This window comes from Marmota flaviventris, chromosome 12, assembly GCF_047511675.1.
Source record: "Marmota flaviventris isolate mMarFla1 chromosome 12, mMarFla1.hap1, whole genome shotgun sequence".
NCBI lineage: Eukaryota > Metazoa > Chordata > Mammalia > Rodentia > Sciuridae > Marmota > Marmota flaviventris.
In genome coordinates this window covers 38,519,417-38,534,862 of record NC_092509.1, presented here as the reverse complement: position 1 = coordinate 38,534,862, position 15,446 = coordinate 38,519,417, and the positions used below count along the sequence as shown (strand labels likewise).

At 40.0% G+C, this 15,446-nt stretch overlaps 1 protein-coding gene across 5 annotated transcripts in view; it reads right to left on the bottom strand.

Annotated features, from left to right (window-relative positions):
- The window catches only part of Nmt2 (N-myristoyltransferase 2), a 43,392-nt gene extending 29,849 nt beyond the window's left edge, over window positions 1-13,543 (bottom strand). For 3 of the 5 annotated variants that reach the window (XM_071599871.1, XM_071599873.1, XM_071599874.1), the window contains exon 1: window positions 13,368-13,483. In XM_071599871.1, the coding sequence (XP_071455972.1) occupies window positions 13,368-13,395 (28 nt within the window). In that variant the 5' untranslated portion in view covers window positions 13,396-13,483. Of the gene's footprint in view, window positions 1-13,367 lie in introns of all 5 variants that reach the window. The other 2 variants (XM_071599872.1, XM_027928618.2) reach the window with 2 other exon arrangements.
- Between the last annotated feature and the right edge of the window lie 1,903 nt (window positions 13,544-15,446).

Below are 15,446 nucleotides of genomic sequence, written 5' to 3'. Positions count from 1 at the left end.
ATTAAAATGTCTGGGTGGGAAAGAGGTTGAGCAGGCTTCTGGACAATAAAGAAAAACTCTTGCTTAGGAGATGATTCTTCTTTGAAATCATATTAAGAGTCTGATTCAGACTTCAGTGCTTGAGGCCAATTACAGAGTCACAGAAATTCAGCTGCAGAAATCATGCCACTCTTTTTTTAAAAGTCTCTTGAGCTTCAAGAAGAGAAATTCCAATTTCTTATCCCCCAACATTCATATGAAAGATCCATAAAGAAAGGTTCTCAATTTTGCTGCCTCAAAAAGTACAGACACTTCAGCGTGTCTAGAAGAATCTCTGGGAATATTCAAACCTCAGGTGAAACCAATACACTCCCTCTCAGCTGTGAAAACATCAAATATTTAATGAGACACACCAGAAAATTTTGAAGAAATATCCATGGAATCTACAGACAGAACTTAAAGCAAGAGCCAATGTAACAGAGCCATGGAAACATTTCACACTTGGTCCAGGAGAATTCCAAAATATCTATTTTCCTTTCTCTCTGGGTTCACAGCTGGACAATTCCCAGCTCCCTGGCAGTCAGGTGTGGTCACCAAGTTCTAGTCACTGAAAAGTGAGCAGAACTGGTGTTTGCTGCTTCCTGTTGGCATGGAAACCCTGAGGTAGACTTTGCCATGCTCTTTCTTTCCCTTATAATAACTAGATGCAAATGTAGGGAGAAGATACTAAAAGGATGGCAGAGGCACATAATGAAGGACATCTAGTCTCTGAATGACCAAATAAGCATCATTACCTGAACACATGCTCAAGACCATTACATAGACAAGAAGGAAATATCCACTGCATTGAGCAATCACATATTAGGGTGTATTGTAGTTTAAATTTGCAATGTCCCACAATGCTCATGTATAATTCCCAATGCAGAAGTGTTCAGAGGTGGGGTCTTAGGAAAGTAATTCGATCCTAGGGGCTCTATCCTCTTCAATGGATTAATCCACTAAATGAGTCACAGCTGGAAGGAAACAGAAATTCTTAGAGGTGGGAGCTAACTAAAAGAGTGGGTCTTTAGAGTCATGCCTTTGGAGACTATATCTTATCACCAGTCCCTTCCTCTTCCTTTCTCTCTCTTTCCTTCCCAGCCACCAGGGGAGGTAAGCAGGGTGTTGATCCATTACACCATTCCACCATGATGGTGTGCCTAACCTTGGGTCCAAAGCAATGAAGCCAGCCAACCCTGGACTGAAACCATCAAGCAAAATAAATCTTTCCTTCTTTTTTTTTTAATATTTTTTTAGTTGTAGATGAACACAATACCTCTATTTTATTTGTTCATTTCTTTGTGGTGTTGGGGATCGAACCCAGTGCCTCATGATAATGCTAGGCAAGCACTCCGCCACTGAGCTACCCGGCCCCTCTTTCCTTCTTTTGGTTGTTTTTCTCAGGTATTTTGTCATAGTGACCAAAAGCTGACTTAACACAGGGTCTATAACAGCTCAACCAATCATAACTAATACATTAATTTTAAGAGTCACATGAAACATGCTCAATTTAAACGGAATATGAATTCCAAAGATGAGAAGCAATGTTAAACTTTACAGAATAAATGATCACTCAGCTCTTCCCCACTCTCTGGGCAAAAGAGGAAACATCAGTGGTTTGATACAAATATTCTCCCTCTTGATTTCCAATTACCTGCATAGAAAATGGTAAGACTGGCCAGGTACGGTCGGTGGTGCATACCTGTAATTCCAGCAACTCAGGAGGCTGAGGCAGGAGGATAGCAAGTTTAAGGCCAACCTCAGCAATTTAGCAAGGCCCTAAACAACTTACAAGACACTGTCTGAAAATAAACAATAAAAAGGGCTGGGATGTAACTCAGTGGTAAAGCACCCCTGAGTTTAATCCCCAGTACCAAATAAGCAAAACTGAAAACAACAACAAAAAGAAAAATGGTGAGATTAGGGCTAAAGATATAGCTTAGTGGTAGAGCATTTGCCTACCATGTGTGAAACCTTGAGTTCAATCCCCAGTATTGAAAAAAGAAAAAGAAAATGGTGGGATTACAGATGAGTAATCTTTTATTTTAATGTATTTTCTGATCTGTCCTTAAGAATCACAATGGTTTTACAACTAAAACATTTTTAAGAGATAAAATAAAAATATATATACCCAACAGAGACTGGAACTAGAGAAAAAGATCACTAAACTATTAACAGACATGCCAGTAACAACTCAATACATAGGAACCAGGTATATGATAAAGATTTCATCAAAAGTAGTAGTGCAAATATGAATCTTTCAATCAGAAGCATTTGAGAAACTGAATTCCCATCAGAGAAAAATGAAAATAATTGCTACTTTCCCACAATATTCAAAAGCAAATTCCAAATAAGTTTAAGACCCAAACTTGGAAAATGAAAACTAAGTTTTGCCCACTTAGTTCACAATTGTCCAATGTCTAGAACAGTGTCTGGCACATAGCACTGAAGTAAATATCTCAAGTAATGTGCTGAAGGAAGAACTGAAGGAACTAAGTAATCACTTTTTAATTTCAGAAAAGGAAAAAATTTCTTAGGTGAGGACCTAGAAGTACCAACTGTAGGATAAAAGATGATAATTTTGTCTACATCAAAATGAAACATGTCATGGCAAAGTAATTATAAACAAAAATTCAAAACAATTCAGTGAGGCAAGATATTTATAAAACATGCGACAAAGTTCTAATAGCTAAAATATATAAGAAGCTATTTTCCCCTCCATGCTTGATCTCTAGTTTAGCGGCAAAATAATATCCTGTCCAGGACGGCAGGCATTAGCTAGGATGGGTTTGAATCTGGCTCCCTTATTTCCCAGCTGTGTTACTTTAAGAGTATTATTTAACTCTCAGTGTTTCCGCTTCCTCTTCAGGGGTAAGAGGATAAAGTTTTTAAAAAATAGTATAAAAAATTGTAAGGATAAAATGAGTTAACACATACAATCATTCTGCATATACATTAGTTATTACGATCCTCCTACTTTAATTTTCTTCATCTAACATATTACTAGCTAAAGCTATTTTTTGTCTCCTTCTAACTGGAACATAAGATCCATAAAAACAGGGTTTTCCATTGTGTCCCTAGCATCCGACATATTAAAGCTTCTCAATAAATATTTGCTGGATGAATGAGAAATCAACCAAAAAAATCAATATGAAAAAGACAAAAGACTGAGAGAGGAATGGGATGAGGATATGAATAAGCACTTCACAATAAAGGATGCCCTAACGGCCAACAAATTTTAAAAAGATGGCATTTTATCCACTGACTTCACAAGCCTGTAGTCTAATAATAGAATAATGTGAGGAAAGGAAAAACTAATATACTCCAGGCAAATGTAAACTGAAGCAACCAATTACCATCATCATTACCATCGTCACCATCGCCATTATCACCACCACCATAATCCGCACTGCTACCACTACTATCACAGCCATTATCTCAATCACCACTGCCTCCATCACCATTACCCCCATCACCACCACAATCATCACCATCACTGTCCCAGCAGCTAACAATTCAGAACACTAACTATGTGTCAGGCAGTATAAGTATGGTAGATACTGACCTCGTGCACTGTCAACTGGGTAACTTTTGAGATAAGTCCCATTATTATTACTCCCATTTTTTAAAATATTTATTTTTTAGTTGTAGTTGGGCATAATACCTTTATTTATTTATTTTTATGTGGTGCTGAGGATTGAACCTATGGCCTTGCATGTGCTAGGTGAATACTCTACCGCTGGCCACAACCCCAGCCCCTACTCCCATTTTTTAGAAAAGCAACTGTAATTGCTTATGCAGAGATTAAGTAACCCACTAAAAGTCACATAGCTATAATGACAGGGCCAGGACTCAAATCCACCCATTATGGCTCGCAAATCCATGTAATTACATAATGTAATGCTTATTTTTACATTTTTACTGGTTAACCATCCTTTTAGGTATTTCTTGGCAATTTTTGAATCTTCTTTTGTGCACTGCCTACTCAAAATCTTTAAATATTTTTTCATTAATCTTCATTGTCTTCTTCAAATCACGACAGATCTTTAGTACCATATGCATGTGCACAACCCTGGTGCCCTGGTTAGGACATCACTTCCCTAGAAGAAAAGGGATTACACTAGAAAGAAAACACAAGGGCCAGGCAGGTGGTGCACACCTGTAATCCTAGCAACTGATGCAGATGAGGTGGGAGTTAAAGTTTGGGGCCAACCTGGGCAACTTAGAGCCTATCTCAAAATAAAAAAGGCCTGGAGATGTTGTTCAGTGGTAGAGCACACCTGGGTTCAATCCCCAATACACAAGAAAAAAAAAAAGAGAGAGAGAGGAAAAAAAGCATGAGGAGGTTTTGGTTCAGTTTATTAAAAACAGTAAAGGTCACCCCAAGGTGCATTGTATTGCCCTGCTGATGAAAGATAATTCATATCCACAGCTGGGGAAGACGGCTAAGGATGACCCAAATTATCAGTTGTACTTGCCACAAATCTGTCTCCATCTTGGATCAAGAGCACACATCATCACGAGATTATCACAAGACCATCCAATTCAATAATGGATTTTAACTGCAGTGCAGGTGCTTGAAGAAGTCATGTGACTTTTGTCAGTGGCTCATCTGTGGAATTCCACTATTGATTTCTTCATTTTTTTTCCCCAAGTGTAACCACAATCCAAAGCAGAAAGCCAACCTTCCAGCTGTCATCAGGGGCTGTGAGCTCTCCATGGCTGAATAGCAAGCCCAGGATTCAAGCCTGGTTGGAATAGGATCTTGCTGATCCCTGCGCTAGTGGCCTCCAGTCTGTATTGTTAACTAATCCCTTTTCATAGATACTGGGTTGCTTCCAATTGCATATTCATTTAAACTCTTATCAAGTTCTAAACATGGGAAAGTATGGCTTATCTCATTAGCCTTCTCCTACATTAATCCCATATTATCAATCCATTTTGGTGCCTACTTCACATAAAAACCCATTTCTTTCTTTTTTTTATTTTTTGTTTAGTTTTTTATGCAGTGCTATAGATCAAACCCAGTGCCCCACACATGCTAGGCAAGCACTCCACCACTGAGCCACAGCCCTAAAAACGATTTCTGATAAGAGATAATGTTTAATAATATAATTTTATTCAACACTCATTGGCCAGAAACTAGTCTAGTGTGAAGTTTAGTTTGCGAAGTGACAACGATCTTTGAAAATAGTCCAATATTAGAATAGAAGAAGAATGTCTTAAAAGGTTAAAAAAAAGTGTGTTTTTTAAAATCAATACATGTAACTTAAAGACTAAGAACATTAGCTGTTCAACAATAGCAAAACTCTTCCTAAAAATGAAATGAACATAACAAGTAGAAAAATCAAATTTAAAAAAGGCTTGAGAAACTTGGCAGAATACATCCTTTATGATAGTCCAAATCAGTAAAAAGTTACCCACTTTTAATAGCTTTTTTCACCCATGCTCACAAGTGTTTTTTTTCTGATAGAATAGCTGAAATCTACTAGCATCTGGCTTTTCTCAGTTCTGGTCCTTTCTCAGCTTACTAAAATTAGATAAGTTAAAAAAAAAAATCCTTTCTGGCTGAGATTCATTTCAACATTGTACTACCTTTGTTATATTTAATAATATTAATGTGTATTAGCAAAGTTAAAATTTTGATGTGCTTTTTAAATTAGATTCCTATTTCTAAATCCCCTTGCATACAAAATTTTCATTTTTTTACTTCCTTTTTTGTATGTCCCAAAGCTAATCAAGGAGCAAGGATATTTATCTATTTATTTTCGTACTGGGAATTGAATTCAGTGTTGCTTTACTAATGAGCTATAATCCCAGTCCTTTTTCTTTTTTTTTTAATTTTGAGACAGTCTCATTAAGTTGCAGAGGCTGGCCTGAACTGTGAGTAAACAGGTAGACACCCTTTCCTTGCTTTGCAGACACATCTGGAGGTGTGTCTTAATTCAGCTCAGGCTGTTATTAGAAAATACTAATGACAGAGTAGCTTAAAAAACAGACATTTGTTTCTCATATTACTGGAAGCTAGAAGTTCAAGATCAGGGTGTCAGTACTGATGGGTTCTAGTGACAAATCTTTTTTCTGGTGGAGAGACAGAGCTCTGTTCTCTACATCTCTAAACCCATCATGAGGGCTCCACCCTCAAGACTTAACACCATCACACTAGAGATTTGGGCTTCAATGTATGAATTTGAAAAGACACACAATTTGGTCCACAGCCATGTGCCCACCATCTCCTTCTCTGAAAACAACTGCTGACCACTTTATCAGTCAACTTTCCATCACTATAACAAAATATTTGAAATAACTAACTTATAAAGAAAAAAGGAAAAGGTTTATTTTGGCTAACACTAAGGGAGATTTCAGTCCATAACTGGCTCAGTTGCTTTGGTGAGGTAGCACATCATGGCAGGAGTGCGTGGTAGAGCAAAACTGCCTACACAACAAGCCAAAGGAGCAAAGACTCTGAGGAGAGGAGACAGGGCTGAGCGGGAGGGAGGAAGGGAGCAGAGGCTAGAGATAAATAAACCTTGGGTCTCTAATTCTAACAGACTATCTGTTCCTTATTTTGAAATCACCTATTATATGTTTAAATAAAATTTCCTTTTTCTTGAGCTAATGGGTAGATGTTCCACACACATTCAGCAACAGCTGTAAAGAGCCATGTTACCCACTTATCAGCCATGCAGCCCCCAACAAGCCACTTATCTCAAGGAGCCATGTCTTCCTTGGCAGTAGAACAAGGGTCTGCCTGAGCAGATGACGGGGAGACAGGCTGGGGGACACTAGTGGGAAGGTGCCATGGAAAGGACACATTCGTTAAGGACTTCAGACCTCTGACAGGGGTCATCATCTTTGGCTTCATGAAAGAGAGGACATTTGGGTTGACCTTGAATTTGAAGTAGAGATACAGGAAGAGGACATGAGGGAAATCACATATGATGACCTACAGAGGGGCGTGGATGGACAAATTCCCTTGGTGAGTGAGCACTGATGTCTGGCACTGAATTTGAAGTTGTTTTTGGCTGTGCTATAATCACACCCCTCCCCCATTATCCACAATACCTTCAGTAAATGGTGTAAATAACAGTCCATTAGTGAGGGCCTAGGGGTAAAGTGAAAGCGAGACAACTGCATTGCACCCGAGGTCAAATGTTGAAGAACAGTTAAAGGAACCAAAACCATTACAAGTCTAGTGATGGGGGAAGTTGGAGGCAGGCTGGACATGCTTGAGGACCATGAAAACTTAAATCCCAAGAAGCCCCCCAAAATATGCACTACTTTGGGTCATTTTGTTTAACTAAAGGAACAACGATCCTAGAAGGTAAAAGAGCATGGAAATTTCTTGGTTACAGGATAGGGATAAAACTTAGAAGCTTCTAGACTGAAAACAAACAAAAAGAATAAGGTTACTTAAATAAGAAAGAAGCAGACTGGCACAGAAAACAGTCTCTGTACCACTAAACACTAGAAAATAAAAACATAATGTATGTGGAGTTTAAAAGAAAAATAATTGTTGGGATGGGACTGTGGTTCAGTGGTCGAGCACTTGTCTTAACTATTTCAAGGCCCTAGGTTCCATCTTCAGCAATGCAAAATAGAGAGGGTCAAAGGAGGGAGGGAGGGAGGGAGGGAAGGAAGGAAAGAAGGATGGATGGAGGGGGGAACAATTATTATAGAATTACATGCACATCCAATCTACGGTTTTTATGTGTAGGAAACAGAACCTTCAGACATGTAAGAACTAGCCACATCCAACATAAGACAAAAAAATTAAGCTGGATGTGTTGGTGCATGCCTAGGATCCCAATGATTTTGGAAGATGCGGCAGGAGGATGGTAAGTTTGAGGCCAGCCTGGGAAATTTAGAGAGACCCTGTCTCAAAAGAAAAAATGAAGAGCTGGGATGTAGTTCAGTGTTTGCCTGGTACATGTGAGATCCTGCCTTCAATCCCCAATACTGCAAAAAGAAAGAAAAAGCAAAAACAATTAAATTAGAAAGTAAATAAAGGAAAGAATGTGTTTTATAAGGAAGAGTGGTAAGCAATAACAACAGGAAAACTGTCAGGAAAGTCCAAAAAGTTTTTAACACGGATGTGAAATTAACCAAATGGTTAAGAAGAACATTTTTAGGGACACAAGGATAGATATTAAAGAAGTCACATGGAACTAAAATTCCAGGCTATTTCAATAAAACCTAGGAAGCAAAACCTCCTACACATTTGTGTCTTGTAAGATTATATAGTGTTTTAGAATATGACTAATTTTTGACACTGATAGGGAAATATGGATTAAATACATGCTTATTCAAAATGTAAAGATAAGCCCCAGGATTTAAAAAAAAAAAAAAGAAGAAGAAGAAGAAAAAAAATTTAACATTTCCTGCAAAAAGACAAGAAAATAAAGAAATATTTTTAGTGTAATGGAAAATTCACAGGCAAGATATGATATAAGCTGTCTAATATGATAGCCACCAGTCACACAGGGGTATTTAAATTTAAATTAATTTCAAATAAATAAAGAATTCAGTTCCCCAGTCACACTAGCCACATCTTAAGTGGTCAACTGCCCCAGGTGGTTAATGACTACCAAACTGGATATTTCTATATTCCAGAAAGTTCTAGCAGACAACAGTAATAGTGAAAAATACAAGGTAATGAAGGAACATATGGAAGTATGATTTTATTCATGTTAATCACATACACCCACTTGTGAGTTAATTAAACGGTTAAACTGGCATTTCTAGGAATTTCTAGGAAAACCAAGGACTTTCATTCACTGTATACTTTATTGTTTGAATTTTTTAATAAGCATATTTTTACTCTTATAACAAGTAAAAGTGATTAACATATTTTCAAGTGGAATAACAACCTGTCTCCTTTCTTGAACTTGGAACAGAACTTTAGTTCTGTTAAAACAAATTGATTTTAACTAGTATACAAAGCTGGCAAGGTACATGTCCTATACTTAGAAATTTTTGGTATTTTAGCCACAATGGGAGCAGGGAAGAGAGTCTGTTCTGGGCCAAAGGATGATATCACCATCTCAGACACAAGTTTAAGCTGATATTTGATCATTTAAAACTATTTCTTGAACTGAAGAGGTCCCGTGGGCAAGGGCTTTTAATACATCTTTCCATTTCGATTCTTGTAGCTGATAATAGATCAAATTTCAGAAAGAGTAATTTTGAATTATGTTATAAATTTCCCAAGAAAAGAAAACTCTATTGAGAGTTACAGTCAGTTTCTGGACATTCCCACTGAATCCATATAACTAAGGGGAAGTTTCCATAGTCAGTCTCAACAATAAATTAAGTATGCTGTCCAGAGTAATTTCAGTTTTTTGGGGGGATGGTAAAAGAGAGATCATATTCTGTGTAATAAGTATTACAAAGCTTTCATCTTTGTCAAGTACCAGATCTTTAATTTTTCTTAGAAAAAAAAAATCCTTAAAAATGTCTCACCAGGTATGGTGGCACATGCCTGTAATCCCAGCAGCTTGGAAGGCTGAGGCAAGAGTTCAAAGACAGCCTTAGCAATTTAGCGAGGCCCTAAGTAACTCAGGGAGACCTGTCTCTAAATAAAATATAAAAAGGGGCTGGGGATGTGGTTCAGTGATTAAGTACCCCTGGGTTCAATCCCTGGTACCAAAAAAAAAAAAAAAGAAAGAAACTTAACTCTCACATACTAAAATTATATCACATTATCACATCTACCCCAGGGACTTAGTCACTTATCTGCCAACACATACACATGTTTATTTTTATTCCCTACATAAATATTGTTGATATTTCCCCACAGACTATACTGAGGGAGAAACTCTTAATGGAAAAAGGATGAAAAACATCAATTTGTGTAGAACATATGCATTCTGAAAGTTAATGATGGCAACCGGTTTTGTTATCAACTTAAACATCAATTTTATTTGGAGACCAACTATGTGACTGATTTCAACCCTAGACATGACTGTGCTTGTGGGGTGGAGATTTTGACCCCTACCAGATGTTGTTCACAAATGGAGAAGATGTACATGGATGGAACAAGAAGATAGCAAGTTTTAGCCAATGCTCCAACAATTTACCCAGTCCTCAACCATTTCCTAAATTCCTTCAGAACAAAATAACAGAAGACATAAACACATAAAGAGCAAGCACAGTGTTAAAATATTAAAGATTCTTAATTATCTGCCTAACCTCAAACCCAAATGTGAAAGTTCCTATGAAATTCATCCTACAGGTAACCTCTTCCAGACAACTTTAGCAGTTATTTTCAGTCACTTGAACCTATTTCTAATAATTCATATAAGAAGTTGGACTGAAGCTAATTTTGATCTATGTAGAAAGTTTTTATAAGAAAATAACAGTATAAACAAGACTTCCTTAGAACTTTTAATTTGCTTGAAATTTTTCAGGCTCCCTCAAGTTCTTCACTAAGACCTACTTATTTTTATCCAATTGTAAATCACACGTTCAAACCAGTAAAAGAATCTTTCTAGGTAATCATTTATTAGCCTGTTTCTAATTTGCTGCATATTGTTCAAAAATATTACTATACTTCTCAGAATATAGTCTCACTAAATGAAACTGATAATCTCTCCTCTTTCCCATTTTTTGGGAATTCATGAAATTTTTATAGTATATGCCACATCTATACTTGAATGAACCAAAAAGTTAAAAACGAGCAAATTTTCCATGAAAATAAGACACAAAGGTAATAAGATTCAAGCACTTTATAATATTTATGCTACTGCTTTTTAATGAAACACAAAAATCTCATATTTCATTCATGTAATTTCAGCATCATCCATAAAATGAAATACTTTTTGTCCATAAAATCCTATGAAAATAAAAGCATATACAGTAATATTTAGATTTTAATGCAAAATAATAATCTCACTGGGTATTTTTTTTCTGAGGCTATAGTTTCAACTCATTGTGTTAAAATAACTAGCAAATACATTACCCTGAATGATGGGGATGAATTAAATCTTTCAGGCCACAAGGAAACTACTGTAAATTACCACTCTGTGCAGTGACCACCACCAATTGGCCTCAGAGTGACAATCTGTCTTTTAAAGGTGAAGCATTAACCTACTCATTCACCTAAAGACTCATTGTTTGTTGCTTATTTAAAGTGGTAGAGAATGAAGAGGCTAAGTATAGAAAAGAGGACTCTGAAATTTTAACATTTACAAACTTGAACTACTTAAAAAAAAAAAAAAAAAACAGAAAAGCCTAGGTTTCTACCGAGCAGTATCATCAATGCAGGAGCCAAATCAAACACAATCACTCCCCCAAATCTGGCACATACTGTCTAAATTCAAATCCAAAAAAGCAGTCCAACAAGAGCAGCCACTTGGAGTTTTAGGACTCTTCTTACATGTTAAAAGACTACAATAAATCCATTATATTAATCTTTTTCCACTAGAAGTTATTATCACATTACCTGCTTTTGGTTAAAACATTTCAGTCCATGGGGCATCTCTAGATTTTGATTAACCATGCTAACACCTAATTAACATGTTGATACAAATCTGGAAATCTCTGAAGAGGGCTCCAAGATGCCTTTGGGTGTTATTCTGGGAACTTCACTCAGCCTACCAGCAAGGTGTCCGGGAACAGTCCTAGATCAATGGGCACACAGATGAGTAATTCTCTGTACCATGAACATTCTGCACTGTGTAAGTGATGAAACCCTAATAAAATCCCTAACCCAGAATATCAAACAAAGAAGAATATACAGAAATTATGGGGGGGGGGAGGGGACAGTATTCAGGTTCTCCCCAGGAAGATAAGAGGAGCTGAACTTATGCGAGTAATCCATCAGCTTGCATCTGGAACCATTTCTGGTAACAGAGCTATTGTTTCAGAAACATATTTTATTCAGCTATCTGTCACAGGCAAATTTCTATCACTGCATAAAGAGAATACAGGCTCAGATTTCTGTACAATTTCCTTTCCTCTCTTTAAAAATTTTTCTAGACTTGAATGATAACATTCAGTACTTGCAGCTGCCACTGAAGTGCTCGCTGTTTAAAAAAAAAAAAAAAAAGAAAGCAGCTTGCCAATGGAAGATACATGTAGTCAGCTTTTCTTTTTCTTAATCTGTCATTTAATATTTTCTAACGCACTAAAGGTCAATAGGGTTCCTTTCTTAAATAAATCTTACAGTAGACTTTAAATAGGATGCAAATACATTTTCAATCATCAATCATTTAAAGAATATCTCCATGAACTGAATAAATAAGCCATCTGTGACTCAAGCCTCCCTAATCGTGTTTTTAGGCTGACCCACTTATACAGTCACCACGGTTCACACAAAATCTCAGTTCTAAGGGGGCAGGAATAACTGCTCTGTGCGGGCGCATAATTTGAATCCAACAGGGTAAAGGGATGATACAAACATCTATTAAAAAAAAAATTAAAAAGAAAAGAACAGGAGTCTTTAAAAAGAGAATTTCAATACCACCCTTAACCAGAAGCAATCTTTTCTCCAACACAAGCGCAAATCAAGTCTGAAGGTGGAAAGGAGGGCAAGCGCAAAGGATGAAGAAACCGGACCAAGTATTAAAACACTTGGTGCATTTGACTTTGGAGAGCAAACCCTGGGTTTGCAAGCAGGATGCGGTCAAGTCTGTGGGAGCTCCGTACAGGGGGTCAGCCCTGCTCTATACAAAGCTCTGCGGATCCGCTGGAAGGTGGCAAAACTGAGTGTCCCCAGGAGCCGGCCGGGCCGGGACCCCTTCGGCGCCCCCTGCCCGGCGGCGGCGGAGGCAGAACTTTGCGCAGTTCGCCGCTAGCAGCCCAGAAACCGCCAGGGGCACACCTCGGTTCCACTCCCCACACGGGCTTCGCCGGTTATTACTTCACTGGGGCTGGTGGTGGTTGGGGGAGGGGGAGGGGTGAAAAGACTCAAGGAAGGTTGGCAAGGAACGGGGAGGACCAGTTCCATCCCACGCGCCGCAGACGGTCAAGAACGCCGCCGCCACAAAGGGAAGGGCGTCGCGCTTCTCCTTGGTTCCCACCGAGAGTCACTCGCTGGCAAGGGCAGCAAGCAGCCCCCACGGGGCCAAAGCCAGCAGCGGGGATGGGCGAGGCCAGCCGGCGGGGACGCGCGGCAGGTGACAACCGCGTCGCCGTCCCTGGCCCGGGGTCCCCGCCTCCCCGCCCACTCCGGGCCTCCTCTCCCCTGCAACCTGGACTTCACAATGGTCTCGAGCAGGGGCGAAATTACCACGGAGCTGAGCCACTGAGGGGCCCCACACCCCGGGGAAACGAACCCGAACGGCGACCCGAGGCGCGTGCGGTTTCCGCCCTGTCGTTCCCGGTGGCGCCCGCGCGCCGCCTCCTACCCTTTGGCGTGCTCAGTCTCTTCCTCATTGTCCCCGTCTATCCCGCACGTGTCCTGGTCGTCCAGCTCCAGGCTCTGCTGGCTGGCCGCAGACTCGCTGTCCTCCGCCATCGCGGCGGCGCGGACTGAGGAGGCGGCGCTCGGAGCGGCGGGCGCGGCACGGCGGGGCGGGCGCGGCGGCAGCTCCCTCTAGTGCCGCCCGCCGTCCTGCTCCGAGTCCGGAGCCAGGCTCCGCGCCCGCCCCGCCCACCCCGCCGGGCCCGCCCTGCCTCCCCGCCTGACCCCGCCCTCCTTCGCCGCCCACAGCTCAGCCTCGCCACTCCCACCTCGACCCGCCGGAGGGCGCGGGTTTTCCCCAGCCCCGCCGCGCGGGAGTTTGGGGGAGGGTGGGTGGAGCTGGGGGACTCCCAGCCTGAGGCAGTGAGGAGCCGACCGGCTCTGCACCGCCAAGCCTGAGCCTCTCCTCTGACCTAGCCTCGATTCTCTAGGCCACGACGTGTGGACTGTGCTGGGCACCCACATTTTGGGAACACAAAAACACTCGATTTTACCTCTCCGCCTGTTTCGGAGCGCTTCGGCTTTGGCAGTGAATTTTGCAAAGGAGTAGGCATGCCTAGGCCAGTGACTTCCAGAAGCTCTTCCCGCCCCGTCGCACGCATTTGCTTTTAAAAAGAACATTTACAATCTGTCTACTGTAAAACCAAAGTCAAAGTCATACCAGACTGCCTTCAACTTCCCACCTCCCTGTTCCAACCACTCTCACAACCATAAAACTCGACAGAAAAAAATCTAGAGCTGTCCCATTTGGGCTGAATACAGTCGTCTGAGACCAGAACAAATATCTTGAGGGAAATGGGGACACAGTTTCAGGTAAGCTACTCTGCCATTCCCCGAAGTGAAGGTCGTGACCTAGATTGCCTTAGAAAAGGCTGGTAAAGTTCAGATTCCATTTGTTGTCGTCCTGTACACAGCAGTCCTTTCCTTTGCTTTCCTGAGAGAGATAATGTTCAAAGTTCCTGCAGGATTGCCAGAAGTCTACGCGGTGGTTTTCACAAAGGCAGAAATTGTGCAATGAGGAAAAGGAGACTTTAAAGGACCACCAGAAATTTGGGGTCTGGGTCATTTATTTGCAGAAGGTATTAGACCATTTTGTGGCTTCTTTTCCCCCCCAGAAAGGAGAATATGTCCTTAAAATACAATAAGATAGAAGTATCTAAAGACAAAAATTGCAGAGCAATTTCAAAGTCCATTAGCTATTTGATGTTGATCCAGCTAAGAAGTAGAAATGGGGCCAAAACATGGAGGAAATACAGTATTACTTTTAACAATTGCAACTATTTCTGAGACAGAGTCCTATGTGGCCTCTAGCTTCAAATTTAAGGATAAAGGCAAATACAGATCAATGGAGTTCCTGCAGCTCATCTCTAGGAACATGAATAGTTGGAAAACTGTAACCTGCTTGAGTTACCAAAAGGAACCTGACTAGGCCAGACAGATCAGCAGTCAGAAGGGTTCTCTCAAAGACTTTTTAAAATACAGAGCAAAGGAAACTCAATAGACATATATTTATTTGAATTTTCAAGCATACAAGAAAAAAAAAAAGCTAAGAAAACAAATAATTTGGGGGAAACTAAGTAAGGACATCAAAAAACAGTTAAACACCAGAAAACAATGACAAGCAGGGAACATCTGTTCCCCAGAATGGAAATAAGTTTGCTCAGACATTTGTACAGTACTGGATTGAAGTATTATATAATACAAATGTTTCTCAGCATTAATGTTTTGAAGGAGGAAAAAATTTGCACATGACCCTGGGGGTTCCTAAATCTTATTGTCATGTACATAATATGTTTCTATAAATTTTTACTTCTTTCTCTGGCTTAATCCCAGAGTTTGGAGAATGGGAGCCAAGTGGCACTTCTGGTCTCTCAGATCCAAAGCTCATTTGGGGGAAAGAGATCTGTAGGGTGGTTGCCAGTATGTTTAAAGAGCTCTTGGGAATTTCCTGCTCTGCCTGGCTCATCTCCTATTACAAATGTAAGACCATAGTTGTATAATTGGTTTTGTTTTAAAGTATTAT